The 27,596-nt window shown below is 30.8% G+C and overlaps 4 protein-coding genes across 6 annotated transcripts in view; 1 reads left to right on the forward strand and 3 right to left on the reverse strand.

Annotated features, from left to right (window-relative positions):
* The window catches only part of LOC109609331 (sodium/calcium exchanger 3), a 93,849-nt gene extending 89,793 nt beyond the window's left edge, over positions 1-4,056 (reverse strand). Inside the window, exon 1 of the mRNA XM_020025984.2 lies at positions 2,495-4,056. Coding sequence (XP_019881543.2) covers positions 2,495-4,056 — 1,562 coding nt within the window. The remainder of the gene's footprint in view (positions 1-2,494) is intronic.
* A 7,016-nt stretch (positions 4,057-11,072) lies between these two features.
* On the reverse strand, positions 11,073-17,548 carry LOC109609357 (polyribonucleotide nucleotidyltransferase 1, mitochondrial). Its single transcript, XM_020026009.2, has 8 exons — positions 17,392-17,548; positions 17,090-17,334; positions 16,195-17,038; positions 15,933-16,126; positions 13,567-13,727; positions 12,412-12,599; positions 11,996-12,353; positions 11,073-11,270 (listed from the first exon to the last, which is right to left on the reverse strand). Exons 1-8 carry the CDS (start codon positions 17,517-17,519, stop codon positions 11,154-11,156), a joined length of 2,235 nt encoding a protein of 744 aa, XP_019881568.1. The 5' UTR covers positions 17,520-17,548; the 3' UTR covers positions 11,073-11,153.
* A 90-nt stretch (positions 17,549-17,638) lies between these two features.
* On the forward strand, positions 17,639-19,973 carry LOC109609358 (3'(2'),5'-bisphosphate nucleotidase 1). Of its 3 annotated transcripts, none has more exons than XM_020026012.2 (6): positions 17,639-17,752; positions 18,617-18,758; positions 18,824-18,943; positions 18,999-19,136; positions 19,203-19,490; positions 19,545-19,973. In XM_020026012.2, the coding sequence occupies exons 2-6, from the start codon at positions 18,639-18,641 to the stop codon at positions 19,812-19,814; spliced, it is 936 nt and encodes a 311-aa protein (XP_019881571.1). In that variant the 5' UTR covers positions 17,639-17,752; positions 18,617-18,638; the 3' UTR covers positions 19,815-19,973. The 3 variants fall into 3 exon arrangements, with proteins under 3 accessions (XP_019881571.1, XP_019881569.1, XP_019881570.1); XM_020026010.2 differs by lacking the exon at positions 17,639-17,752 and adding an exon at positions 18,317-18,437 and having other exon boundaries at positions 18,622-18,758; XM_020026011.2 differs by lacking the exon at positions 17,639-17,752 and adding an exon at positions 18,331-18,437.
* A 63-nt stretch (positions 19,974-20,036) lies between these two features.
* LOC109609324 (uncharacterized) lies at positions 20,037-26,661 on the reverse strand. The gene is made up of 13 exons (XM_049970455.1): positions 26,480-26,661; positions 25,811-26,346; positions 25,245-25,753; positions 25,026-25,189; positions 24,804-24,969; positions 24,623-24,751; positions 23,695-23,900; positions 21,759-21,966; positions 21,385-21,703; positions 21,001-21,318; positions 20,588-20,945; positions 20,327-20,492; positions 20,037-20,264 (listed from the first exon to the last, which is right to left on the reverse strand). Exons 1-13 carry the CDS (start codon positions 26,600-26,602, stop codon positions 20,146-20,148), a joined length of 3,321 nt encoding a protein of 1,106 aa, XP_049826412.1. The 5' UTR covers positions 26,603-26,661; the 3' UTR covers positions 20,037-20,145.
* Between the last annotated feature and the right edge of the window lie 935 nt (positions 26,662-27,596).

Here is a 27,596-nt window from a genome sequence, read left to right on the forward strand (position 1 = left end):
TTAATTGCTTTTACAGGATTAATAAAGAGAGCGTATCACACGGGATATTATCCCGTATTTTGGTGTCCCATTATGTTTATTAGAAAAATGACCTTTGTTTAGATTTGTGGAATTCCTATTAAATATATTAATTGCATCATTTAAGAAGCAATTGCAATTGAAATATTTTATGACAAGATCCATAACGTTAAAAGGAGTTTCAAATCATAAATTCAATTGTTATGCAATACATCCATCACTCAGCTCCCACTTTATATTGTTGTAGTAAGCCTCTGAATAAAAAGTCAAGCTTTACAATTCGTATAGTCGAATTCATGTTTTAATAGTACCAAATAAATTTCATTCCTGGAATAATAATAATAATAATAATAATAATAATAATAATAATAATAATAATAATAATAATAATAATAATAATAATAATAATACTGGTTTTGTATTTTTAAGAATTTTATGGGCAAGTTTCCGCAATATTTGCCAAGATAACAAAAGACAAGTCATAAAATACAATGTATATCTATTGGACAAAATATGAGAAGCTCTCGTTTTAAGAAACTTTTCAATTTAATTAATCTCGCGATAAAAAAAACTGGCCAGTGAAATATGAACGACGTTGAGTTCTTTGAAATACGAAAAATAATTAATCTCGCTTGAATAGGACATTTTTTCCTATATTGTTTGCTAATGAAACTTTTAATATAAGTTACGAAAGAGCTATGTTTTACATTCCTTCGCCATATACCATTGAATTTATAAGCTCTCAAAATTATTATATTTTTAATAGAATGCTGTTTTCACCCCCGTGTAAACTTAATTAAATATTTAAGAGACTGCCACATTATTACGTGGAACGGCGGATATCTAGATTTATATCCTAGAAATTAATGGTATATACAGGGTGTCTCAAATTGCTTCTCTTTGGGTGAATTTTCAAACGTGATGAAGTGTTTAGAGGTCCATTTTTTAACCCAATTTTGATATGTCTGGCAGTTTCTGAAATGTTATGATTTCGTAAAAGTGTTATAACTCTTTTATTTATTTGTTTTATTTTATTTATCTTCTTCTGATAACGATGATACATTTTTATTTATATTTTTTTTCTTAATATGGATTAAATCATAAAAAGTAAGATAAATTACCAACGAATGGTATTTTATTTGATGTATAAAATTATTTGACCATTTAATATAATTGTATGACCAACACAATATAAAGAAAATCTTGATGTGAAGAAAAATTACCCATCAAAAACATGTTTCTGAAAATTTAAATACAGATATTCATAATTTTACAGTTTAATTAATCAATTTAAACAAGAAAAACTTTTTTTAATTTTTTTTTTCTACATTTGACAAAAATATAGATCTCAATTTTTTATAAGTACATTTATAAGTACATTATTTTAAGTGAAAAATAAAATGAAATAAAAAAATGTTATATAAATTGGTTACCTCAATAAAATATATTTCCTTAAAATTTTGAGATAATATATCCAACTTTTTTTGTTTCAAATGAAAATCATAATTTAATTTAATATCGAAAAAAATATTTTACAAAACTCTAGTTTCAAAAGGTAATTTTCGCAAACATTTCAGAAAAGGTCAGAGATATTACAATGAGAATTTTAGGCAACGTTTTCAGGAACTTGAGTTCTGAACATTTAAGTCAGTTTTTCTCTCTGGTCTGAAAATATTTGTAACAGGCAAATACAACCAATTTGGATGACCCTGTACACAAAGTGTAACATAATTAATCAATTTTCGAATCGGTGCAAATTAGATTATTTTCCACATGCATGCAAACAATTCAGAAAGTATAAATCTATTTATACATCGGTTATTTGGGATATGAGTGCCAATGAAATGAATGAGGAATAAATACATACTAGAACTGTTCAAAATACAATAAAACCGAAAATGCAGTACGCTTCTTTGAAATTAATGAAAGTTACACAAAATGATTTGTGTAGACGTCACAATTTTATAAAACAACGGTTAAATGTATTTTAAATTATGCACTTAATATTGTTGCCAAAACTCTTAAAATACATTAAATATTACTCTTTTATTAGGGAAATTACTGTTTGCAATTTACTTTTAATCTGATTTAAGTTTGTTTTTTAATTTCATCTCATTCATATCATTTAGCACTTGACACATGTTTTCTTATTCTTTAACAACTTCAATTTATTTGTAAATTCCAATTTTCCTAAAGAATAATCAAAACTTTTAATGAAGAAATACTTTCTCTGGCATAATATAAAATTATAATGGTATAAAATAGTTAACCAACCAACTTCATTCATTGCAAAACTATAATATTATAATCATCCCTGCGTTTTAAATGTTTCAATAAGTTATTAAAATGTGTTTTTCCGAAATAAGCATTTGTAATTGACAAAATAATCTTATTTTGCAACAGGAACTTATCCATTTATACTTCTCACAAAATAAAAAGAAAAGTTTGTACAGTAGTCATCAAAATCATTACTTACTCTGATTCATTGTTCTCGAAGATGAGCTGGTCCTCGCAGCTCTCGTACTCCTTTCCGCCCTTCGCAGTACCATCCTCGGTCCAGTACGGGACCACAACCCTACCTCGGGCACCAGAACACCTGACCACTTTTAATTCGTACGTACCGACACTTTCGAACAACTCATGATTTTGAGCGTCAAATTTAAACAAGCCCCCATGGTCGTCGTCCAATATAATAACGGTGGCCATTGTCGGCGACACCAAACAACCGGTCGGATTGCTCGCGCTAAGTCTAATAAAAAAGTGTTCATCCGGTTCGAAGACGTCATCATCGATCACTTCCAGCGATAGTTTTTTTTCTTTGTCGCCAGGATTGAACACCAGGGTACCTTTAGCTTCTACGTAGTCACTGCCGGCTTGGGCAGTACCATCCTCGGTGGTGTAATCGACGGTCAAAGCGGCGTCAATATCTCCCTGTCTTATAACTCTGACTTCAAACTTGCCACAACTTTCCAACACGGTGTACTTGCACGGTTCAAAGTACACCCTGCATCCGGTCTGATTGAACTCGGCGTTTCCCGATTCACGTTGTAATTCTGCCTTAACTTCGGATAAATCACTTTGAGCTCTTTCGGAGATCCGACGTAAAAGATCGCCGCTTCCCATTAACTTTCTCGTGGCTTGAATGCGATAAAAGGCTCTGGATTTCGGTCCTTTGTTCAAGAGCATCTCGTGTGCCATCCGTTCTAATGTGGCTAAATCTGTAAGTGGGTGTTGTTGTTTTAGTTCTTTAAGTGTCGCGATGTATTCATGCTTGACGTCTTCGTGTGCATCGTCCAAGGCTAAAAGTTCGGTATTGCCTAGTTCTAAGTTGTCGCCTTCTGCCTGAACGATAACACCGCGTCGATTCATACGGTAGTCTTTTTGAATGAATTTGTATAATTTTCGATCGGCCATATAAGCGGTTAGTACCGTAAGGGGGAAGAATGTGAAAGTGAGTGTAGCCTCCCATATTTCTACGACTTCGGGTGAGAAGTAACAGAGGATGAGATACAACCAGACATAAGCGAAAATGGACCAAGAAGCTGTAACGAAGAAAACCCCTAGATGTTTTATTCTTCTTACCTCACCTTTGGGTATGACAGAGATACAAAGCGCTATGATTACAAGAAGATTATAAGCAGCCGATCCGACAATCGTTCCGGGACCGAGATCGCCGGCTTCGAAATTTTTTGCGTAAATCTCAATAACCGACAAAAGAATTTCTGGTGCACTGGACCCGAGGGCCATTAGTGTTAAATTTGCTACCGTCTCATTCCAGATCCGCACCACAATAATCTGGGTGTCACCATTCGGCTTCCTGATGATGACTTCTTTTTCCTGAGACGTGATGACTTCGATCGATGACATAAACCTATCCGAAATAATCGAAACACCGATAAAGAGATATGCCATAATCACAAAATACACTATCCCCCTGAGTACCCTTGTCAAGAGGGCGACATTTACGAGGGGATACCAGCATGGTATCAATAGTCCATCGGTACATGCGATCACATCATCAAACGTAATGTTCCCCATTTTTCGATGACCGTAACAAACGATGTTATCGTACCATTGGACCGACGCATGCCATCCGGCTTCCCGAGCGAGACTGTCTACGCGAACGGGCAAACCCCCTTTTTCCGATGCCGGCGCTCGCAACTCCGCGTCCCGGGATGGAGCGAACGGGAATCGGGTTTTTGGGAGAGACCGCCGACGACGACTGATTTGTTTAGGTGTTAATTAAGGCATAATTAAATTTAAGTAGGATGCGGCCGTTGGTCTTTTAAATTAATATTTACATTAAGTCCTGCCTACGCGTATCACTTAAGTCTGGTTTTAAAAAGCCGACAGTTTATTCACCGCGTGGAGGCACTGTAAAGAGGAAGTATTCTTAATTATTATTAGTGGTTCTAATTCAACCTTCATTCTGTCTCTTTTATAATTAATATTCTCGTTCATTTACGGGTCTAATTTTTCATCCATTTCAACGCCCATTCATAAATCCTGAGAAGGGATCCAGGTGCGATAACTTGTACGGGCACTTTTTAATTCAGAATGACTAAAATATTTTAATTTTCCTTGGATCAAGGCATTATATTTTCTTTTTAGTGATGAAACGATTATTGTTAGATCATTATAGTACCGGCTACAATCCCTACAATTAATAATTAACTATTACAATATTATTCGAGATACTCATTGATATAAAAACAAAAATGTAAAAACGGAACAATATTTATTATAAAATTAAAAATGTATATTTCTATTTCAGGAATCTTTTAGGAAATAGAAATTTTCTGAAGACTATAATATACCATGTAGACATATTTAGTTTTGATGAACACTTGACATATTAACACATATTAAAATACAAACTTAAATAAAAAGTTATATTTTAATGAAAGAGACATAATTTATTGAATATTCTGCAAAAAATAATCTTTCTAAATCTACAGAAAATGACTTACAGTAGTAGCCATTATTATATTAACCTTTTAAAATGTTAAATATTTTAGTCATAACTCTTCATAAAACTGTTAAAATAATATTAATTTATTATTATTTAATATTATTATATTTTGTGTTTTATACAGTATTTAAAAACTACTATACTCTAATTCTATAAAATTTTACATATATTTTTGTAAATTGAGCTGGACATAAATATAGTAACTTTAAAAACAATTTTAATGATTAATTATGCATTATTTAATTTAACACTAACATTTTGTATAATATCATTTTCTTATTATTTTGACCCATCTCCGTAACATAGGCTCCACCATTTTTCGTCTAGTCTATATTATTTCAAGCTTTTTGAACTGCTTTGATGAGTTCAATGGAATTTGTAGTTTTTATTGTCAAATTTGGTTAAAAATGTGTTCACTCATATTTTCTATAGAGTTGATGTCTGGAGATTGGGATTGGGTAAGATAAAACATGAATATTTTGATCTTTTAACCAATCCGTCACAATTTTGGATATGTATTTTAAATAGTTTTAATGTTGAAAAACATATATTAAGAGCATTAATTCTTCAATATATACAAGTAAATTGTTATTTAATTTATCTTTATACTTGAATCAGTCTAAGAGGGTCTACGCCAGAAAAATTGAAGCATCCCCATAGCATAATGGAACCGCCATGTTTCTCTGTGGGTATAACACATTTTTTGTGTAGTTTTGTTCCTGTAGGATGTTAAACACAAGCAAAACCATCAATTTTTTATAAATAAAATTTAGACTCGTGACTAAAAACTATTCGTCCCCACTGTTCTGTGGTCCAGTGAATGTGAACATAAGCTTTCACATTTTTAGTATAGTAGAAACAAAGGTCTGGAGTTAAACGAACCCCCATTCACTAAACATCACAGTCCTTGAACTAATTTCAGCAAATTCCATTTCAAGGTTGGATTTAATTTTCTTTATTCCACAAACATATTTTTTCGTAGCTACCACGTAGACAGTTTATTTATTAACTGTATTTAACTGTAAACTCTAACGCCATTTCTTTTTAATTCTCTCTATGTTGGTGGCACTGAATTATAATTTTTCTTGTAGTTTCACTTAGACCAATTAAACAATTATAGTTTAGTAAAAGATGAGACAATGATATTGGCATTCCAAAAATTTATGTAAGGTTGGCAATTTGTATAATTCTCAACTTGCCATTAACCATCATTTATGAACTAGTAATGTTCCAATCATTTAGCAACTTCTGCTGCAAAAGGATTAAGATAATATTGTTAGTCGTTGTTTAGACAATTAAATAACACTATACAACAAATATATGAGTAAGTGCCGATAATCGGCGATTATAGTTAATCGTTAAATCATAACAATCGCCGGATTAATCGAAATCATAATCGTAATTGTTTGATTACCTTTTTTACTTTTAATGTTATTTAATATTGCAAATATGAAAGTTGTTACGCTGATAAAAAAATATATGTCTCTTGAACACTTTTGAATACAACAAAATACAATTCATGATGAAACTATATTTTATTAGGTACCAGAAAAAGTGTTTTACGTTTTTAATGTTTAATTTTAAGATACATAACTTTCTTTAACATACATTTTATTCAACAAAATCAGCATTATAATCAATTTTTCATGTCACAAAAAAATCTTGGTTTTTGAAATTGAAGAAGAGGTCAACTCAACTTCAACTTCCTCTTTTGCAAGTAGTAAAGTTTTGTATTGATTGTGTGACACCTTGATAGGAAGTCAATGGTCACTCAGTCCACAGACATCAAAATCTTTATTTGGTTGAAACCTTTTCTGCCCTTGTTCTACCACATCTAACAGATTCAACCCATCCTACAAACCGTTAAGAATTTGTCATAATCAACCTATTTTTTTTCGAATCTAACAGGACGATCAATAAAAAATTCATTTGCGTTGCGTGCAAGGATGGAATTGGCAATTAGCAAACACCTAATTTTGTTATCATCATTTAATTTATGTGGAAATTCATTTGGGTAACTTTTTAATGAAATTCATTAGATGAAGTCTCTTTTTAATGTTATAACAGTTTAATAACTGGTCAATTTTTAAAGATGAAGTTAGTACGTTGTTCAACAATCGACGAAACCGGAATCCTGCGACTTCATCACTTGCAGCATTTTCTCCAATCGCGTTACGAATGCAAAAGTGAATAGCACAAAAATACTTTCAAGAAATATGTAGTTTGTTACAATTTCTAATAAATCGTGAACCAAAAACGTAAAATTACCTTTTCCTGCATCTAAAATGGTTGATTAATCGAATATATCTGCCATATATTGTCCGTATCGTAATTTTTATTGTGGTCTTTCGGTATCGATTGTTAAATTGCCTCAATTCCATTTTTGATTGGCTCTTTTAAAAATTGAAGTAAGCTCCATTTAAAGTAGGAAAAATTCTTTTATCCCACAGTAAAGCTGGGTCTAAATGTAGTACATAACAATAGGAACACAGCCGTATTTTTGAACGAATAGTGAAACTTATCCTGCAAGATCGTGAAACGGCATACAAATAACCATTTTAATGCCATTACAAACATAAACCAACAAAGTTTTAGAGCACGGTACTTTATGACGGAGTTGCAGCTGGTATTAAAATAAATTCGGATTATTACAATTAATGATGGAATTTTTTTATATCACATTCAATAAATTTACTTTTACCAAGAGGAATGCATACTTCAATTCATTCCACATCTACAATACTACTTTTTCTTAAGAATATAATAAAAATCTAGTTAAGTTTTTATGACCTAACAAAACGTAATTTTAAGAAACTACATTTTAAAGACCACTTTTATTTTATTTTACATGGTTCATTTTAAATACACAATCAAAAAACAAAGGCCAAGACAAGGGAAACTAGAATACAATAAGTTAGGTAACAAGATATATAAAAACTTCTTTGTCGAAACCATAATAGGTTTTTCATTCGAGATGTTAATAAACAGTCGACATAAAACTTTGATTAAAACTAATTTAAGTCGTTTTTATCAAACAATAAAGTTAAAATAACAAAAAAGTATTTTTACTCATTTATTTTAATTACAATTAATCAGGATTCAATATTCTATAAGGAAACCCGGACCATTATTTTCGTTGTGAGGTATTTTTAAAAGAAGTTCGCAAATAATACAAAAACCGATAATTTAATTTAAATATGGTGAGAATAAACTAGACAGAAAATTCAGTTGGCTTTAATTTGAATCAAGAAACTTTACAATTCAACTGCAACCGGAATATTTGCAATTGAATGAAATCTTCTTTTTTAAAATCACTTCATTTTCATATTCAATGAACACACATAAGAAATGGCTGTCGAAAGACGAAATCGATGTTAACTACTAGTTGATTATTATCATTGCTTATAAACTAATCTTTTTGTAATAAACTAATTTTCAATTTTCTTATTAAAATATTTTATAAACAGCAAATCATTTAAGAATTTTCCATTCGTTAACTAATTATTGCTTGTGGTGCTGATAATCAAATATTAAAGGCGAAAAATGGTAATCAAATTTTAAACTTCCGCCTTTATTATTTCCTTAAAATTGTTTTACTCAATAGTGAAATAGGCTTATGAACTTTTGAACGGTTTTATTATTTTTCATTTTAGTAAAACATTTTAATACCATTATTTGTGAAGTTTTTAAATCATTTGCTACCATAATAAAAGAACAAATCAGATATTAATAATAGAATTAATAGAACCAAGCGTCATAGTTAATTTTTTACTTTCACATCTAATTTTCGTCTTCTTTTTTGCCATTTCGTTATTCCCCTTTGATTCATTCGTTTGTACGGCTTGCTTTGCATAAAAAATAGATATTATGGTATTGATTCTATTGAAACGCAATTTCTCACCTTGGACTGCAAATTCTATATTGCCAATGTCATAATCAAATTATAGGAGTAACTCCTGAAATGCTTTAAGGTCAAAGGAAATCTTAAATGCCAAATTCAGAATTTATCTAATTTGCTCTCCAAAGCGTCTAATTTAGATAATACAACGTCAAATTGCTGTTAATCCTCCTCAGTCGTTAATATTACCTTAAACAATCAGTATAATACCCCACGGACTTATGATTACATTAATAAAATAAGAGATACATTTGCCATTCGAACTTTGACATCAATATAAATCTACACAATGTTCCATCTTTATTAAATTAAATTATTCAAAATAAATGTGGCTCAAAATAACATAATAATACCACGTAACCTTACTTATAAAAATGACCAATAATATATTAAATTTCGTATTTTCTAATTTCAAAATAAATTTAACATACTTGTTAAATTTATATATAAAAATTTGAAATAATATTAACTACAACGTGATAAATTGATAGTATTGTAAAAACATTTTTTCAACAGACCACACCCTCAAATAATACCGTCAGTAAGTGACATCATTAAACTGTTATTGTGAAGTCTTATCGTTCATGAACATTGCAAAATAAAAGATAACGATGATGCCCTTTTTGGCAAACTGTTATCGTAGACGCTTTTTTAGGGTGATTTTAAGACACGTACTTGTAAGAAGTGGAATAATTATCTTGACTGATTTAATTTCGACATTGTCGCCTTGTGCCTTTTTGTTTGTTCAATATCAATTGACTACGTGACAAGTACATAAAATTTATTATAAGCACATCTAAATATATTGATTTTGGCATTGTGAATTTATAAAAATGACTATTTGTTGAATTATAAAAACAAATTTATAAGTTTATTTACAATATTAAAATATATTAACTGCATCACTTGAAACAGATACCAGTACCTATAATGTGTATAGGTACTGGTATCTATACCAAGCAACTGGTCAATATAATTCTTTAAAACATTGTGTAATTTTTTATTTTTCAATGGACAAAACATTTTACTTCATGATGATTCATTGCTGTCTGAGAAATTTAATCGATTATTTACTAGCGGTCTTTTTCTTACCATAATTGTTAAGTCTAAATGAAATTACTAGATAAATTATAATTCAACGTCACCAGGACCGAGAGAAACAAGAAGAGATGGCTAAGAGTTACGGCTAAATAAGTCAATCGTTTCCCTAATTATTAAAAAAATTAGAGAATCTGGACAGGTGGTAGTTATGAAAAAATGTGTCTTCCATAACTGGATAATTCAAATGTCAATAAACAAATCTAATCTTATCGTCAACTCAAATTAAAGACAACCTGGAGGCAATGGAACTTAGTTCAAGAACTTTGAGAAAATGGTTAGTAGATGGGGATTCGTTTCACCTCAGATTTAGAAGAAAAACCGTGGATTCTTCTAAAAATGTCCAATTTTGATTTGCTCAAAATCACTTACTGGGCTACGGAACAGTGGAGACGAGTAATTTTTAGAGACGAGTCTAAATTTAATTTATAAAAAATGATGGTTCTGTTTATGTTTAACATCCTAGAAGGACAAAACTACATAAAAAGTTTGTCATATCCACAGTGAAACATGGTTGCAGTTAAATTATATTATGGAGATGCTCCAATGCTTCTGGCGTAGGCCCCCTTAGACTGATCTATGTATACACAATAATTTACTTCCATATATTAGAAAGAAATAATGCCCTTATCTTACCAGTCCCAATCTTCAGACATCAACCCTACAGAAAACACGAATAATCAAGTTTATTACCAAATTTAATATAAAAATTTTACAAATTTAAATGAACTCATCACAGCAATTCAAGAAGCTTGAAAGAAAGGAAAATGGTAAAACAAAAAGGATATTATACAATAAATTAAATAGTACAGATCATTAAAAATCCCTTTCAAAATTAAAGTTGATATATGTGACCAATTTAATTAAAAAAAATATATGTAACATTTTATAAAATCAGAATATACAATAAAAGAATTATAACTAAAATATTTAATATTTTAAAAAGTTTCTGTAATAATGACCACAAATGTAACTGTTAATATTTCTGTAGTGTACTTACTATTGATGGCTATCACAAGTCAGCAATCGTAAATGCTCATTTCTGGAACAAAAAATTCATTTTTTCCATCAAATAAAACACGCCTCTTGTTTTGTAAAATTTATTAATAAAATAAAACAAAAGAAAACTGTACATAAAATTAAAGGGATGTGATGTTACGTAAACCGCTATCTCTGCAGAACTTTCCTTGAAAGCCTCATTAATCCCGAAACTGGATCCCTGCCGAAATATTTCACTTGTAATTCTTGGCCTATTTCCAGACCCAGAGCGGAAGGATGGGCCACCTGCAATAAAAAACAAGAAGACTAACGAGTTGAACGGACTAAACGACAAAGTTTTTTGTTAAATTTAAATTTGAGTTTACAATTAATAAAAAATGGAAAATGGAAAATTGCCGCCCATATCCACAAGAGAATTTTCGATCACATATGTACCAAAAATATGAAGTCAAAGATTACTTTATCGATTGATTTTAAGTAATTTAAATATGTATTCGATTAAATTGGTTAAATAAACTAATAATATGCAACAAACTATGCTAATAATGTGTTGTAAAATGCGTTGTAAATTAAACTGCATTGTCCATAAATAATGCATTTCATTAAATATGTATAACTAAGCTTTACTAGACAGTTATTCATAATAGCAAACCCACGTAATTTGGTATTTAATTCAGATTATTACCAAATTTAATAAGAAAATACGGCCCCGCACTATGATAATATCACACAATGTACAAACACAGGTTTTACACCTGGGACGTTTGTCTATATCATTAGGGCAATAAATTTGAGCGGAAACCACACTCCTGATCATATTTTACCCACGTCGAGTTTTAATGCAGTGAATTGTGTCCGCTGCTACTTTTATCACGTCGCTTATGTGTGTTCACATAAACGTGATTTCTTCCCAAATATATTTCCAATATAATTTATGATCGAACCAGGTAATGTTTTTATTAATTAACCCCACACATTGTTCTGAAATAACCAAAATAGCCATTACTTACCTTTCTTTGGTCTAACTGAGAATTATGAAGTAATGCCGGTGGCATTCCTGGATAAAGTGTCACCATGACACCAATGTCCCTGAGTTCAACGATTTTAGCAGGATATATACCACCGAATTCCAAGTCCGGAGCTCTTTCGGTATTCAACCATTTGGTGATGATTTCCTCCGCCTCGTCCATTGCGTTTTGACTGGGCGCAAATATTTGGAAGGTTGTGTCGTCCACCTGCGAAACCTGAACACCTGTCTCGGCGAATAATTTCTTCAAATTCGTTCCTCCAACACCCAACAGTCTGGCCCTTTTGTGGGCCTCCACCTCAAGCTTCTGACATACAGGCCAGTTCTCTTTTTTCTCGCTCCTGTTTCGAAACCACAACAAATAGATACACAACTCCAAACAAAGTTTTTAAATTTTACCTAGGTTTATCGATACAATCGTGCATGATTCCGAGGATAGTTTTCTTAGCTTCCGACGCCTTTTCTATCGCCTCCATAACGATTTTAAGGGGCAAACCAGGAATTTTAATGTCCGCCTGGAGCGCAGTGAAACCTTTCTTTGTGCCCGCTACTTTGAAGTCCATGTCACCCATGTAATCTTCAATGCCCTGTCAACAACCATCATCTCGAGTTGAAATCAAGAGGTAAAATACATGTTTTTTTTTTTTAATTATAAATAATATTTAAATTTCAGAATTAAAACCACATTTAAGTAAATTGACAAAATTGACTATAAAACTAGAGTAAACGGTGAGCTTATTTATGTAATAAAAGTAATATATATTATGAATTTAAATGAGATCATCAATGTTTTCAAGGTATTTAGAGGTGCACTTAGGTTTATATCACAGGTCCTTCCTGGCACTAAAACCCCGCTGCTACCGTAAGGAATATATTTCAGGGATAAACCCTTTTAGAATAAAAACACAACGGGACATGCATTATTCTCCGTATCTGGCTGCCTAAAACGGCGTGCAAAGAATATAGCGAAATTTATCCCATCCTTTCGACATTCCCCGGCAATATCCTGCGGCAGGAAAGTCCGGGCGAAAGCCCGGTTAATTTTCCGCAGGATAATATCGGCCCACGTAAGCATCAGCGGGTGGGAACTTAATCACGGGCTTCGATAGATTGATACCGAATTAAACACTTCGAGACATTTTGCTCAAAAATTTATAGAGGTGTCGGGTAACATTTTTTAATTTACAAAATAGATTTTTTTAATCAAGAATACAAAAAAGAGTCTATTTTTATTTAGAAAAAAATGTAGTTTTTTAAAACGTTCCACACAACGTAATTTTGAATATAATGCCAAAAATTGTTTTCTAATAAGGTTCTTATGCACCTTATGCAAACTACATATTTAGCAGAAACTAGTTTACATATTTTGGACATTTCCATTTCAATTTCCTTTAAGAAAATTGTTTTCAGCACTTTTCCCAAATCTACGTTACGTGGACGTGCCTGGTTTTGAGTAGACGCTCCATATATGTTGCTTGTTGAACTTCCAGGTTAGAATAAATTTAAATTTAACTTGTAATGACGTTTGAAAAAATGTCAGATGACCCTACTTACCAATAAATCTGTGAGAACGCGATAATCAGCAATATTTTTCTTGTCACTGTCGTATTTAGTAATTAAACCGATTGCAACTCCAGCAGCTGGACCTGATACAGGGACTCCAGCATCCATGAGAGCCAAACTACCCCCACATATACTGGCCATCGAACTAGAGCCTATAAATATAATTAATTCGTTTCAGACACGTAAACACACCCACCCGTGTTTTATAAAACAAATTTTGTCTATAATATTATATTCTCTTCGGCATTTAATCTTTCTTGAAGGAAACTAATAATTCAGCCATTCAGACGCGCAGACCTTTATTTATGAGGCCATATTTTAAAACACTGCATCCGGAATATATTTAGGTAAACTTTATAGAGTGCTTCAAAGATTGCTAAAGCATCGAACGCTCTCAGACGCAGGTCTGGGTGATTTGCCAATAAACTGTAAATTTCAAGGGGCATGAAGCAAATGCAAAGATTAAATACATGTGATTTAAGCGGAATAATCTTGCGTTTTACTGACAAGTTGACAATAGGTAAAGGATTTCAGTATTACAGACAGTTAAATTTAATACCTTTGATCCACACAAACAAATACATCGCAAGGATATATCAACAAACTATATAAAAATATCGAAATAAAATTCATATTGAACATATAACTCGTTTGGATTATCGAGTGTATTAAAAATAAACGGTTAGAAGAACAGACATAAATACCCTCCGTCAAAAAAGTCTTATCTGTGCTTTCTTACAATCCCTACGCCGATTTATTAAGGCCTGTATAACCGAAAACTCAGACTAATGAAAATGTTACGTCTGTTAATATTCTTGGCGACATTTTCGGAGCCCACATAATAATGTCACAATCGTATATTTTATTTTTTTACTTGTGACCTATAACTAATGAGTTATGAACGACACTAAATATGTAAAATGAGTAAACGAAATTAACCACGAAACAATTTGTGAGTCCCTTCATTCATTTAAAATAATTTCTGCTATTGTGTAATCATGAGTCATTTAATTTAATCTCGTTAAAAGAATAACAATTTGTCACAAATTTATAATGACAATTTAAAAAGGCATAAACTTATTTTATTATAGTGTTGTTACTTCATGAACATGTTTCAATTAAATATAAATCAATTAATGAAAATTGTTTGAATTAAAAAACCTAACTTTTTTAATACGACATATGCTTTATATAATAAAGTAATATTCAACTACATAATTGAAAATATTTATGTAAAAAAATATTTTAAAAATAAATGATTAAAAATCTACTTCAATTCTACATGAGAAAGTTGACAATTGAATTACTTCGAAAATCAGAAATCCAATGGCATTATTTTGTAACAAATGTTATTATAATATGTTTCAATAAATAATGTCGTGCACAAATCAAACAAACTTGCATCAACAATAGAATACTTAACCAATATCTAACTATTACTATCATCAAATTACACATTCACGCCATCTCTAAATACAGTTATCCGAGTGATATAATGTGTAGCTAGAAATCTCACAACAAAACATACGCCATTCGACTGCTATGCTCTACGAGCAACCCTATACTTCCTGTTCAACAGAAGGAGTCTAAAACATCTTGCGACTCTAAGATCAACTTCAGTAAAGTCTGGATGAAGTAGAACAGAAATAATCAGAAAATTCAACTAACCATTGGCTCATAATTAACAGAAGGTGTCTAAGACGTCTTCAAATTCCAGACCAGCCTTACGCAACGTTCTTCTAAGACTTCTAAGACCAGACTTACAATAACTTCAACGTCTGCACGAAGCCTGGATATAGAGAATATGCGATTTCGTCTAACAGAAATAATGTGTCCCGTCATAGGTCGTTGTCGACCACTATCAGTACCAATTTGAAGACAACGATTTCAAGAACAAGAAATTAAACTTTGTAAAACATTAAACATTTGGGTTACTTGTTGACTCAGATTGACATGTACCAAAAGTTACAATTATAGCGGCAAAATCATCAGAAAGTCTTCAACGCATTTAAACAATTGATAAATCAAAAATAAACCGAATAATATGTGTTCCAAATCCACGTTTTTTGGAAAGAAAATTTTTACAAAATATATGTCTATTAAATATATAAAAAGTAAAATAAATTTAATATGCTGACCGTCTAGAGCTGCAAATATTCAAATAATATTACTGGTCAAAATAAAACGTATTGAAATCATTTTTGAATCTATTTAATCTAGGATATTCAAGTGATCCACTTCAAATGACGCACTGGGCATTATATAAATATTGAAGTATATTGATTCCTTCAATTATGTATTGCAGTATTATAATATGAAAAATTTACTGACTAAAAATCATGCAAAAATACACTTACCATTTGATTCCAACACTTCAGAAGTCAGTCTTATTGTAAACGGATAATCATTGGGCACAGTTGGAATTAGACCTTTTTCCGCAAGTGCGCCATGTCCCATTTCTCTTCTTCCAATTGGTCCAATTTTTCCCGTTTCTTTTGTCGCAAACGGAGGAAATTCGTAGTGTAAGAAGAAATTTTTTTCTTTAACACCACTAAATATCAGAAAAGGACAATCTATATTCTAGTAAATCAAAATAATTTTTGGAGAATGCATAATTACCTTGTTAACATCGCTACAGGATCCAATTTCATTGCACTTTCATGGGAGTCCAAAGTAACTGTACAAAAGACTTGAGTTTGTCCTCTTTGAAAAACTGCTGAGCCATGTAGAGGTTTGTACAAATTCACTTTGCAAGAAATCTTTCTTAATTCATCAAATTCCCTACCGTCGCACCTTTTTTCTTCTTCAAACACCAGTTCACGAAACACATTTTTAACAAACTTATTGTAACCTTCACTAAGTAAATTAATATCAACATCTGGAAAACTTTGTTTAACTTTTTCTACAACGTCAGTCCGAACGTCGGATAGAGCATTATCACGAGAAAGTTTATCTAGAGAATAGTCTTTGAAGATGCCTTTTACACGCATTTCCGACAAGGAACGCAAAGCTTCAATTATTTCCTCTGAAAGAAAATTTGGTGTGTCCATAGTTCTCTTTGGCTTGCCAAATGTTTTTTGAAGGTCCTCAATGCCATTTACTATATGTTGTGCTTCCTTTGTGCCTTGTTTGATAGCTTTCAGCAAATCTTGCTGAAGAATGTTGTCTGCACTGCCTTCAAGCATCACAACAAGATTTCTTTTTGTTGCAGACACTACTAAATTTAAATTTGATATCTGTTGTTCCTTTCTGGTGGGGTTTATTATCAACTCATTGTCAATAAATCCCATTCTTACAGCTCCAATAGGACCATTCCAAGGTATGTCACTAAGACTTAAGGCTGCAGATGCAGCATTAATTGAAATTACATCAGGATTATTGACACCATCAACGGCCAGCATATTACAAACCACTTGTGTCTCGTAGTTATAGTTTTCTGGGAACAGTGGCCTCAGACTTCTATCTGAAATTAAATAAGTCTTACACAACACACAACACTTCTAAATTTATATACCTATGAGTCGTGACGTCAAAATCTCCCTTTCAGAGGGACCCAGTTCTCTACGCAAAAAGTTTGTGGGAATTCGACCAGCCGCTGCGGACTTCTGCCTGTAATCCACCACCAGTGGGAGAAAATTGGCTGGTGATGGTTTAGTCTTCGAAACAACTGTAACCATAACACTGGTGTCCCCCAAAGTCGCCAAAGCACACCCATCGGCCAGTCTAGCATATTGACCCGTAGAGATGTTCAAATTTCGGCTGAAAAGTGGTTAAATATTTATGTAAGTGGTATTTAGGCTCTTTAACCTAACTTACCCGTTAGAAAAAGGAATTACTACCTCGGGATCTGATAGCTTTTGACTGAAGAATTTTGTGTGATTGTATGCATGCCGTCTCAGATTAAGAAGGTTTTTTAAACGTTTATGTCGGAATATTTGAAACATTATTTTAGTTAAATTTTAGGTTAGGCACATCTAGCCTGAGATTTTATTATTGTCAAGTAATGTGGGTTGCAGAAAACCAACACATCGAAATTGATTTTTGCTTTAAGATCTCAAGAATCCAAAAGAAGATTTGTGTTTTAAGTTTTAATTGTGTGAATTTAAGTTGGTTTCGGATAAGATGGAAAAAGCAATTAGATGTGATGTGATTTTAATTTAATTAAATAATAATTCAGGTATTCTAATTCTTATTTTAACTTATGGAAGAACTTGATAAAAATATGCATGTTATAATTAATAAACAACTAATGGGTCATTGTTAAATAATACACTTTTGCTTCAATAAATTATATTTATTTATTGAGATCTATTTTTGTAAAAATATTATTTACCAGCATGTTTTATAAAAAAATGTAGTCTTGTAAATATCTTTCCGAATATCTATTTATTATATTTATTTAAAATTGTTTAAAATGTATTATTTTAAAATTATATATTGTTACATTATTTCCATTGAAACAACAAATTTGCTAGGCAACTATTAATTTTATGGCAAGGACTGAAGAATAATGTGACAACAAATTCTAATTTTGTTAAAACATTTTGGTTTCAATAGAATTCATTTAATAAGAATTAAAGCTAAAATTTTAAGTTTGTGATTCTCAATTTTCATTAAATTATAATATTTTTGCACAAAATTATAAATTACTTGGGGAAAACCCTGTATTTATAAAAAATATTATATTTTTTTCTTGGCTTGACCATTTATAAATTCTTTTAAAGAAGAGAGAACAAAATTTGTTAATTTTAATGTTGGTATTTATTTGAACTATTGACACAAAAATATTGTGCTAACCTATTTCAAGTGAAATTTTCCGTCTAATCAATTGCACAGTTTAATTTATTTATCTTAGATGTATAGTGAGTATTTTTATTCTATATCTTATTTACTTAATTTTAAAACAATGTATCAAGGTTGTTAATAACCACAAAGTTTTTGCCAGAATAAATAGACTGGAACCATATGACCATGATTTTTTAAAATAATACCTGTTACAAAACCATTGTTGTTAAATTATTTAGTATTTATTTTGCTGCAGAGTAGTAAGGAGTTTATCAAGGATGGCTCAGAACAAACCACTTGTCCAGAGGGTGCTTGCTTCATCTGCATCTGTGGCAGTGAAAGCTGGTGAAATAATTAGAAATGTTATGAAAAAGGGCGACCTTGGCACTGTAGATAAAGTAATATTCGATTTCAATTATTTTTATAATAATTGGATATAATCTTTGTATATCTTTAATTACAGGGTGTGGATGATCTTCAGACTGCAGCAGATCGCTCAGCTCAGTGTTGTATTATATCTAATTTATATAAACAGTTTCCTAAAATTACTATTATTGGTGAAGAGGGACCTAATCATTGTAAGGTAAGAAACACTCAAAACAATTAAGTGACATAATCTAGCAGGATGTTTTTTAAAGATAGATGACCATTATGTGGGCATTGAAGGAGATGCTGAAATTTTAGCCAAAGAATGTCCGACTCAATATTTAGATGTCAAGGATGAAGATATTGTTGTCTGGGTGGATCCCCTTGATGGTACAAATGAATATACAAAGGTGAATTCAAATTATTCAATATTTTAATATTCACACAGTTTTGTATTAAAACTGAAAACTTTTCAGGGTTTGTTAGACCATGTGACAGTTCTTATTGGTATTGCTGTAAATGGGAGAGCAGTAGGTGGTGTTGTGCATCAACCCTACTACAATTTTCAGAATAATGAAGACACTTGTGGCAGAACTCTTTGGGGACTGGTGGGCATGGGAGTGGGAGGATTTACTCCATCAGAACCTCCAAAAGACAAATTTATTGTAACAACTACCAGGTCACATAATTCAGATGTTGTAATGCGATGTTTGGAAGCTGTAAAACCTGATGAAGTTCTAAGGGTTGGTGGAGCAGGCCATAAAGTAAGTTATTGATTTCAGCTATTAATAGGAAATCTTTTAACACTATATTTTTAGGTATTATTGGTTTTGGAGGGTAAGGCCCATGCATACATTTATCCCAGCGCGGGATGTAAAAAGTGGGATACATGTGCACCAGAGGCTATTTTGGAAGCTGCTGGAGGAAAACTTACTGACATTTTTGGAGAGCATTATAGTTATAACAAAGATGTGGAGTTTCCAGATGAACATGGTATTGTTGCATCTAATGGGGCAATTGATCATACAAACCTATTACAGAAAATTCCTCAAGATGTTTTGAATAAGTTTTCTAAAATAAAGAATTAATGATATTTTCAGTATATGTAATAGTGATTTTAAGTACATTTAATTTTCTTTATTGATGTCTATTTTATATTAGGTATATTGAAAATATTGTGATACAGTCTATTTGTTATCAGGAATATCCAGTCCCAAACTATTGCAATAAAAAATATTTTTTAATTATTTTTTTTTTTTATTCATTTTTATTTTTATAGTATAGTCTATTTCTCCAATAGTCCATTTGATAATTATTATAATACAATAGTAAATATATATAAATCAATATTATATGTATTTCGTAACATAAAATTTGTTATATAATATGTGTGTGCTGAAACTTAGTAATTTTCATTAACTACATTTGTCTCAGTTTATCCCTCAATTCTCTTCTTAATAATTTTCCTGTTGAATTTTTCGGTAACTTATCCGTAAATATAATTCCTCCATGTAGTCTTTTCTGGAAAGACACCTGTTCTGTAAAAAACAAATTAAAACATTTTATTAATGTAAATAACACATTTACAAAAGTAATTAACCTGACACAAAATTGACTAAATCCTCTTCAGTAACTTTCGAATTTGGTTGTTTAACGATAAAAGCCACTGGTACTTCTCCTGCTCTTTCATCAGGTTTTCCTACCACTGCAACTTCATTGACTGACTTGTGTTTCTTAAGTAAATCCTCAAGTTCAGCAGGTGACACCTTAAACATTCATAATTAAATTAAAGATATATAAATAATGTTAAATTCACTATTTAATTTTATGGTCAGTATCAAAATTTAATGGATTCACCAACCTGAAAACCTTTATACTTAATAACTTCCTTTAATCGATCTACAATGAATAATGCCCCATCCTCATCAAAATATCCAAGATCTCCAGTCTTCATAAAACCATCTTGATCAAATACTTCTCGTGTCGCCTCCTCATTTCTATAGTAGCCTTTCATAGTACCGTCACCTTTCACGCAAACTTCTCCTTGCGATCCAAACGGAAGAATGCACCCAGTTTTAACATCAGTTATTTTTATAGAAACTCCATATACCGGTGATCCTGAACAACCCTTTTTGTGTCTTGTGTCGTCGTTTGTCATAGACACAGCCCCGCCCATTTCGGTCAATCCGTAAATTTGGATAACATCAGCATTGACAAATCTAAAAAAATCAATTAATTAGTTTAATTGATTGATTATCATTTTTATTTTCTTACCGATCTTGAACGATTTTTTCCAATTCTTTTCCCAAAGGCGCAGCTCCACATACAATTTTTTTAACAGACGTTACATCGAACTGATCCAGTAGAGGTGTCTTTGCTAAGAAACCCATTAAAGAAGGTACAACGTATAAGTGAGTTATTTTATAATCTTCTATCGTTTTTAAAAATTCATCAGGTTTGAAACCGTTCAAAAGTACGGACATGGATTTGTTGACAATACAAGGAAAATTAATGATCAACCCGAATATATGGAACATAGGCAGTACTGCTATGGTCCTTGTATTTTCATCACATTTTAGAAATCTGGGGTCTCTGTAAAGAGTTGGATTTAGCAATTTACTATTAACATTTACAATAAATTGAAGTTATTGGTATTACCTCATATATCCAATGCAATTTCTCAAGTTGTTATGAGTTATCATAACAGCCTTGGGTAGTCCTGAAGTACCAGACGATAGAAGAATTAACGCCACTGTTTTATTTACATCTAATTTTTTTACTTCGAATTCTTGCTTTTGATTGGAATTTTTGGAGATAATAGTATCCAAATTTTGAAATGTATCGTGAATTATATCGTCAATGAGTATAGTCTCATATTTCTGGTTTTCTGATGCATAAATGGATAATTTTGGTAAACAACGGGAAGATACGAATATAAAACTCGGGTCTGTTAGTCTCAGATAATGATCAAATTCATCTAGAAAAACAAAATTTTAATTACAATCCTATTAATTGCCTGATGTTTTAATTACTGGAATTGTAATCTGGATTAATGGCATATACAGGTACTCCCAAAAATAATCCAGCCGTTAACACTACATAGTATTTCCATGTGTTCTCAGTTATTATGGCAATAATATCTTCATTAGTGACGCCCTGATTTTGTAAGTACCTAGCGAGACTAATACTCGCACTTAGAAGAAGATCCGCAGTGACTTCTTTCCCAGTTTTTTGTTCAATCTAAAGCATTATTAAAAAATAAATTATTATTTTACATTGACAACCTAAAATTAAGTCTTCCATATCTTTATTTTATAATTGTTTATATACCATATGGTAAAACATTTAAATTGATGAGTTTTTTCATGTTTTCGTCATTTGTATCAGTATTTTATTAATACCCTTTAACCTACCCAATATTGTATGAAAACAATAAAAATTATAAATATTGAAATATGTTTCCGTATTTGTTGATAAAGGATTGTTTTCCCATTTCTTATGCTAAATTAATTATCTTTTGTCAAAATATAAATTTTGAAATCCAGATAATTTAAATAGAGATATGAGTCATAATATAAATTACTTTTTATTTAATATCTTGAGTACCTTGAGTTATTTTATTGTTCATTATAATTATACACATCTAATTAGGGTTGAAAGTTTATTAAACCAAAATAAATTATTTCGATATAATTTTCTAAACAGATTAAAATATATTATTATATTTAACTCAAAATTATACATTTTATTTAAACTTTATAATTTTAAACATCTAGTTATAGTTGACTTTACTAAACCAAAATCAATTATTTCGATCTTATTTTCTAAACATATTTAGAAAATTTTATATTAACACACTATTGGCGGGTAGGTATAGTCCAAACTAACTTGTTGAATGACAACAAAAAATAAGAGATAATTCTTTCAGTTCCGTATGTAAACCATTAAAGTAAAATCATCTCACCCCGCTTTTAAAGTAAGCACTTTCAAAAAGGTAAAAATTACCCGGCCCGCTAACAATTAACAATTCTCGAGACGGGTATTTTTACCCGACCCGCTTATAGTGTGTTAAAATATAAAAATACATTTAGCTCCAAATTTATACATTTTATTTAAACTTTATTTAGATTTTCAAAAGGATCTATTTTTATCATTTTTATATTTTTAGTTGCAATTTCTTAACAAATGGAAATTGTAAAATACTCATATTTTATAAGATTATACAAATTTTATAGTATGTTGCTTGTAGGACATGATTTAAAAAATAAAAACAAAAAAATTATTATTTTTAACGACTTGCAACTCGACTATTTTCTTAAACCATAAAAACACTAACAACAAGTACATTTGTTTTTATTCTGGCGCTAATTGAGCAATTTTTAATAAACATTCAACAATGAAATACAAGCAAGTCAGGTAAAAAGTAAGAATATTTAAATGTTTATATTTAGCCCAACAACAATTTAAAGTTAATGACACGGGTTGAAAACAATATAATTAATATTCAATAATATTTTAACTTTAAATGGACGAAATCACCATAGAATATTAAAATAAATAGGTTTTAAAAAATAATATCGTATTAAAAAATAAACTACTCACTGCAATTATTCTATTTCGATTTCCAAAATTGAGTTCGTTATAAAATAGCTCCCCCAATGATAAATTTCCCCACAAATTTACCGGCCCACTCTGTATCTGCGTCATCGTTCAATAACAACCAACCACCAATTGCTGCTGACTGAAATCGACTGTTCAAATTTAAAGAGTATTTATCTTAATATTGGCTATTGACATTCTGTTTACAAGATGATTTGTCCTTTATTTTACTATATTATGTTATGAACTCAATATGGTACTGAAAGTGATCCATAAATATTCCATTTAGAAAACTTCATTGTTTGCAAGTATAATTAATGACTATGATATTATTATCACTAAAAAATATAAAAATTCTATAATACTCACCAGAAGTATTTGACCTGGCTCGCTCGTACTTAAGTAATGGAAGAATAACTCTCCCATCGAAAGAGTATCATCATCCATAATACTTCTAGGACCACTACGTATCAACGACATATTAGTCTGAAAAATTAAATTAAACATTTTACATATGCAATTATAACTTATATAGAAGCAGAAAACATCAAAAGTCCTTAGTTCACAGACATTAACTGTCATAAAAACATGCATGGTAAGTAATTTGCAAAATACATATACATGTTTCGACTAATCGCACAAATTAATGTTAGATTTAACGTCAATGTAGTTTTGTTTGATTAATAACAAGAACTTTTTCTATTTACTGGAAATCAAAAACACAACGTTAATTAATTTATTGATGTTTTTTCTAAGAAAAAACAAAAATTAAAACTAACATTTTTGTTTGTTGTTTTTAGGGGATATTATTATGTTCTTAAAGATGTGACATTTAGTATCGTTTGTATCATATTAATTAATGAGGTTGTTTATTTATGAATGCTTGGATAGAATATGAATGAATTTAGTCTGTGTTATAATGGAAGTCGCTTGTTTATCTTTATCTAGTCTGTTTTTATCTTAGTATTTATCCAAAACTGAACTTTGAACAAATTTTTTTAACTGAAATTTAATATATTCATATATGTTCATAACTATTATGAATTAAATTAAATTAAAATAAAGCACAAAAAATAATTCAAAAATTTCCGAATACTAAAATACAATTTAGTAATTTTATCGTTTTTGAATTGTTCATGTAAAAATTAATTTCATTTTCGTTAAACATTAAAAAAAGTTATATTTTATGTATTTTTTTCTTAAAATATTAATAATAAAACAAGCATAATGCAAAAATAAAAGTATAATAATTTTTATTAATAACGTTTATATTTTTTATATTATATAGTATTAAATCATAACTTCGATGTTTGTTTTTCAAGTATTTTCCTCAGTTCCTTCCTCAAAATCTTTCCGCTGGGATTCTTGGGAATTGCTTGTAAAAATCTTACACCTCCTCTTAGTTGTTTTTGTGATGAAACTTTACCTGAATAAACAACTCAATTGGTATATACGTAAATAAATCATGTAAAAATTACCTTTAACAAAATCTTGTATTTCTTTTTCTGTCACTGTTTTATTAGGATAAGGAACAACAAATGCCAATGGTAGTTCTCCACATAAATCATCAGGGAGTCCCACAACTCCTACATCTAATACTTTAGGGTGATTAATAATTATTGATTCTAATTCTGCTGGTGCAACCTAAACACAATTGGTAAATATAAGTCTAAAATATATTTCTAAAATTATTTAGTTACCTGATATCCCTTATATTTTATTAGTTCCTTCAATCTGTCAACTATAAAGAAAAATCCTTCTTCGTCATAGTATCCTATATCTCCGGTTCTTAAGAAACCATCAGAAGTAAATGCGCCTCTCGTCGCTTCGTCATTGTTATAATAACCCATCATAACATTTATTCCTAACCATTACAATGATGTTGTTATGAAAAGTATTTACGTAAAAATATAAATTACCTTTAACACATATTTCACCGACTTTATTAGGACCAAGTGATTTTCCCATTTCCGGATCTCTAATTTTACACACCATACCTGGCACTAAGGTTCCAACAGACCCTTCTTTATATTCATTTGGTAAAAAAGTCGTAATGGTTAACGTTGTTTCAGTCATTCCGTAAGCTTGTTTTATGTGAATCAACTTTAACCTTTGTTTAAGTTCGTTTTCAATCACTTTTTTCAGGGGCGCTCCTCCACATTTCACCGTCTGCACAGAACTAAGATCGTAATTCAGAACCTTGGGACTTTTTGCCAGAAAAACGGCCAAAGGCGGAGCAAGCCACAAAATATTTATTTTGTAGTCTTGAATGGATTTCAGAAATAAATCTTCTTCGAAATATCTGAACATAATCATTGTAAATCCCATGACAATCGCCATGAAACCGGCGTTAAGGCCGAACGCATGGAAGAACGGCATGATACCAAGTACACAGTCGTTTTCTGTAAGAGTTGAATACCTTTCGTCACTGAAATGGATTTTTTTATATTGGTTAATTGGATCGGTTGCAAATCTATGGACTCACTTCGCCAAAAATAGGGAAAACATTATATTTTTCTGGGACAATAGTACTCCTTTGGGTAATCCAGTTGTACCTGAGGAACACATAATCAAAGCTGGAATATTTGCAGGATCTCCATCCAGTGGAATGAATTCTTTCAAATTTACTGAATTATTACTTTTTAATATATCTCCTAAGGACCACATGTTTTTTGAGTTGTTTTTTGTGTCTATTATTATTATTTTTTTAATGAAGTGCAGTTCATTTTGCATCTGTGCAAATTTAGGGGCTGATTTTTGTGAACAAAACACAATTGACGGTTTACTAATATTTAAGGTGTGCCGAAGTTCTGATGCAGTGTAATTTGGATTTAACGGAGCTAGTACCGATCCCATGAAAAAACTAGCCAAAACTGGTACGTAAAAAAACAAGTTGTTTTCGCTACTGATACTAAATATTGAACCTTTTCCATAATTCAGCTTTCTAAGAAAATCTGCAAGCACAATGGAGTGTTCTAGTAATTGGCCATAAGTAATTGTTTTATTGCTGTGTACATCTACCTAAAAATTATACGTGGTTGCTCTAAAAATTCTCAAAACATGAACTATTATTCTCGCTGTTTGCCTTTTGTTATTGCCTTTATATATATATATATATATATATATATATACCTTACCAAAAGAAAAATCTTACCAAAAATGTTTTATTATAATTCCTCTTTTCAAGAATATCCTTGATATATTTCCCCAAACTAGAACCTGATATTTCTGGACAGTGTGGTCCTCGTACGATAAACTCATTTTCTTCAACGAACATTTTAACACAATATAAAAACACTAAACAAAATAACCTTTTTTATCTTATCTATTACTTATATATATATAAGCAACAAGTTAATGCGCACAACCTACAGAGAGAAAGTGACCATCGCATTAAATGGAATGAGTTATCTTAAATTATGTGCACTCGGTTGCCAATAATCAGTCTCGTCTGATTCATAAAATGTATATTGTATCGTTTCAAATTACAATTATGTATCATTTGTACAATGGCAGCTCGTGAGGTTTGAGTTTGGCGAGGTTTCAATATATTTGACTTTTATATATATTTAATAGACATAAAAATAAACAACATTCCGCAAAAATCTTCATTCATTCTTAATTTATCTGTTATTTAACATTGTAAAATGCCAAAAAGAAGACCTTCTTCTGAAGATTTTGCCGCTATAATTGCAATTTTGGAACAAAACAATCTGATTCAACAACAAGTAGCCCAAAAAATGTTCCATAAAGTGTAATAATTAGTGAATGGATTCATTATCGATAAACTGATAATGCCAAAATACGACATGGTGATATTTGACAACGAGGTACTACCAGAAGAGTGGATCGTCGCCTATTCTCTACATCCGAGTGGAGACGTTGGAGTCACTGTAAGTTTGTCTATCAATATGAGAATGTTGCCTGAAGCTGGTCTTCTAAGCGGAAGACATTTTCGACACCCTTTATTGATGAGAAGTGGCCCGGAGAGCATGGGCCAACAATCTATCTGTTTGTTCACAGATAGATAGATCATTCGGATGGGCGTATTTGGGCATGCCGTGAACGTGGTGAGAGATTCCTTCACTAATTTTGAGTATATCAAGGAAGGTACAAGCTATTCAAGGATTTTGGTGAATTTTGATTAATTTATGTATGAGTTTGCATTATTTATTAAAACTTCATTGGTATTGTAACTTTGAAATAATTCATATTATTCACTGCATTTTTAATTAAAGCCTTAAAAGATAAATTTTAATCAAAATAGTATG

This window comes from Aethina tumida, chromosome 1 (genome assembly GCF_024364675.1).
Source record: "Aethina tumida isolate Nest 87 chromosome 1, icAetTumi1.1, whole genome shotgun sequence".
Taxonomy (NCBI): Eukaryota; Metazoa; Arthropoda; class Insecta; order Coleoptera; family Nitidulidae; genus Aethina; species Aethina tumida.

Excerpts from the sequence above, each read along its gene's own strand:
- LOC109609357 (XM_020026009.2), bottom strand. The coding sequence starts at position 17,519 with ATGTTTCAAATATTCCGACATAAACGTTTAAAAAACCTTCTTAATCTG. Across the intron at positions 16,127-16,194 it reads CCTGTAGCGATGTTAACAAG|TGGTGTTAAAGAAAAAAATT; the intron begins GTAATTATGCAT and ends TCTGATATTTAG. Across the intron at positions 11,271-11,995 it reads CTCAGTTAGACCAAAGAAAG|GTGGCCCATCCTTCCGCTCT; the intron begins GTAAGTAATGGC and ends TTTTTATTGCAG.
- LOC109609358 (XM_020026010.2), top strand. Across the intron at positions 18,759-18,823 it reads ACCTTGGCACTGTAGATAAA|GGTGTGGATGATCTTCAGAC; the intron begins GTAATATTCGAT and ends CTTTAATTACAG. Across the intron at positions 19,491-19,544 it reads TTGGTGGAGCAGGCCATAAA|GTATTATTGGTTTTGGAGGG; the intron begins GTAAGTTATTGA and ends CTATATTTTTAG.
- LOC109609324 (XM_049970455.1), bottom strand. The coding sequence starts at position 26,602 with ATGTTCGTTGAAGAAAATGAGTTTATCGTACGAGGACCACACTGTCCA. Across the intron at positions 25,190-25,244 it reads CGGTGAAATATGTGTTAAAG|GAATAAATGTTATGATGGGT; the intron begins GTAATTTATATT and ends TGTAATGGTTAG. Across the intron at positions 21,967-23,694 it reads AGCCAGGTCAAATACTTCTG|ATTGAACAAAAAACTGGGAA; the intron begins GTGAGTATTATA and ends ATAATGCTTTAG.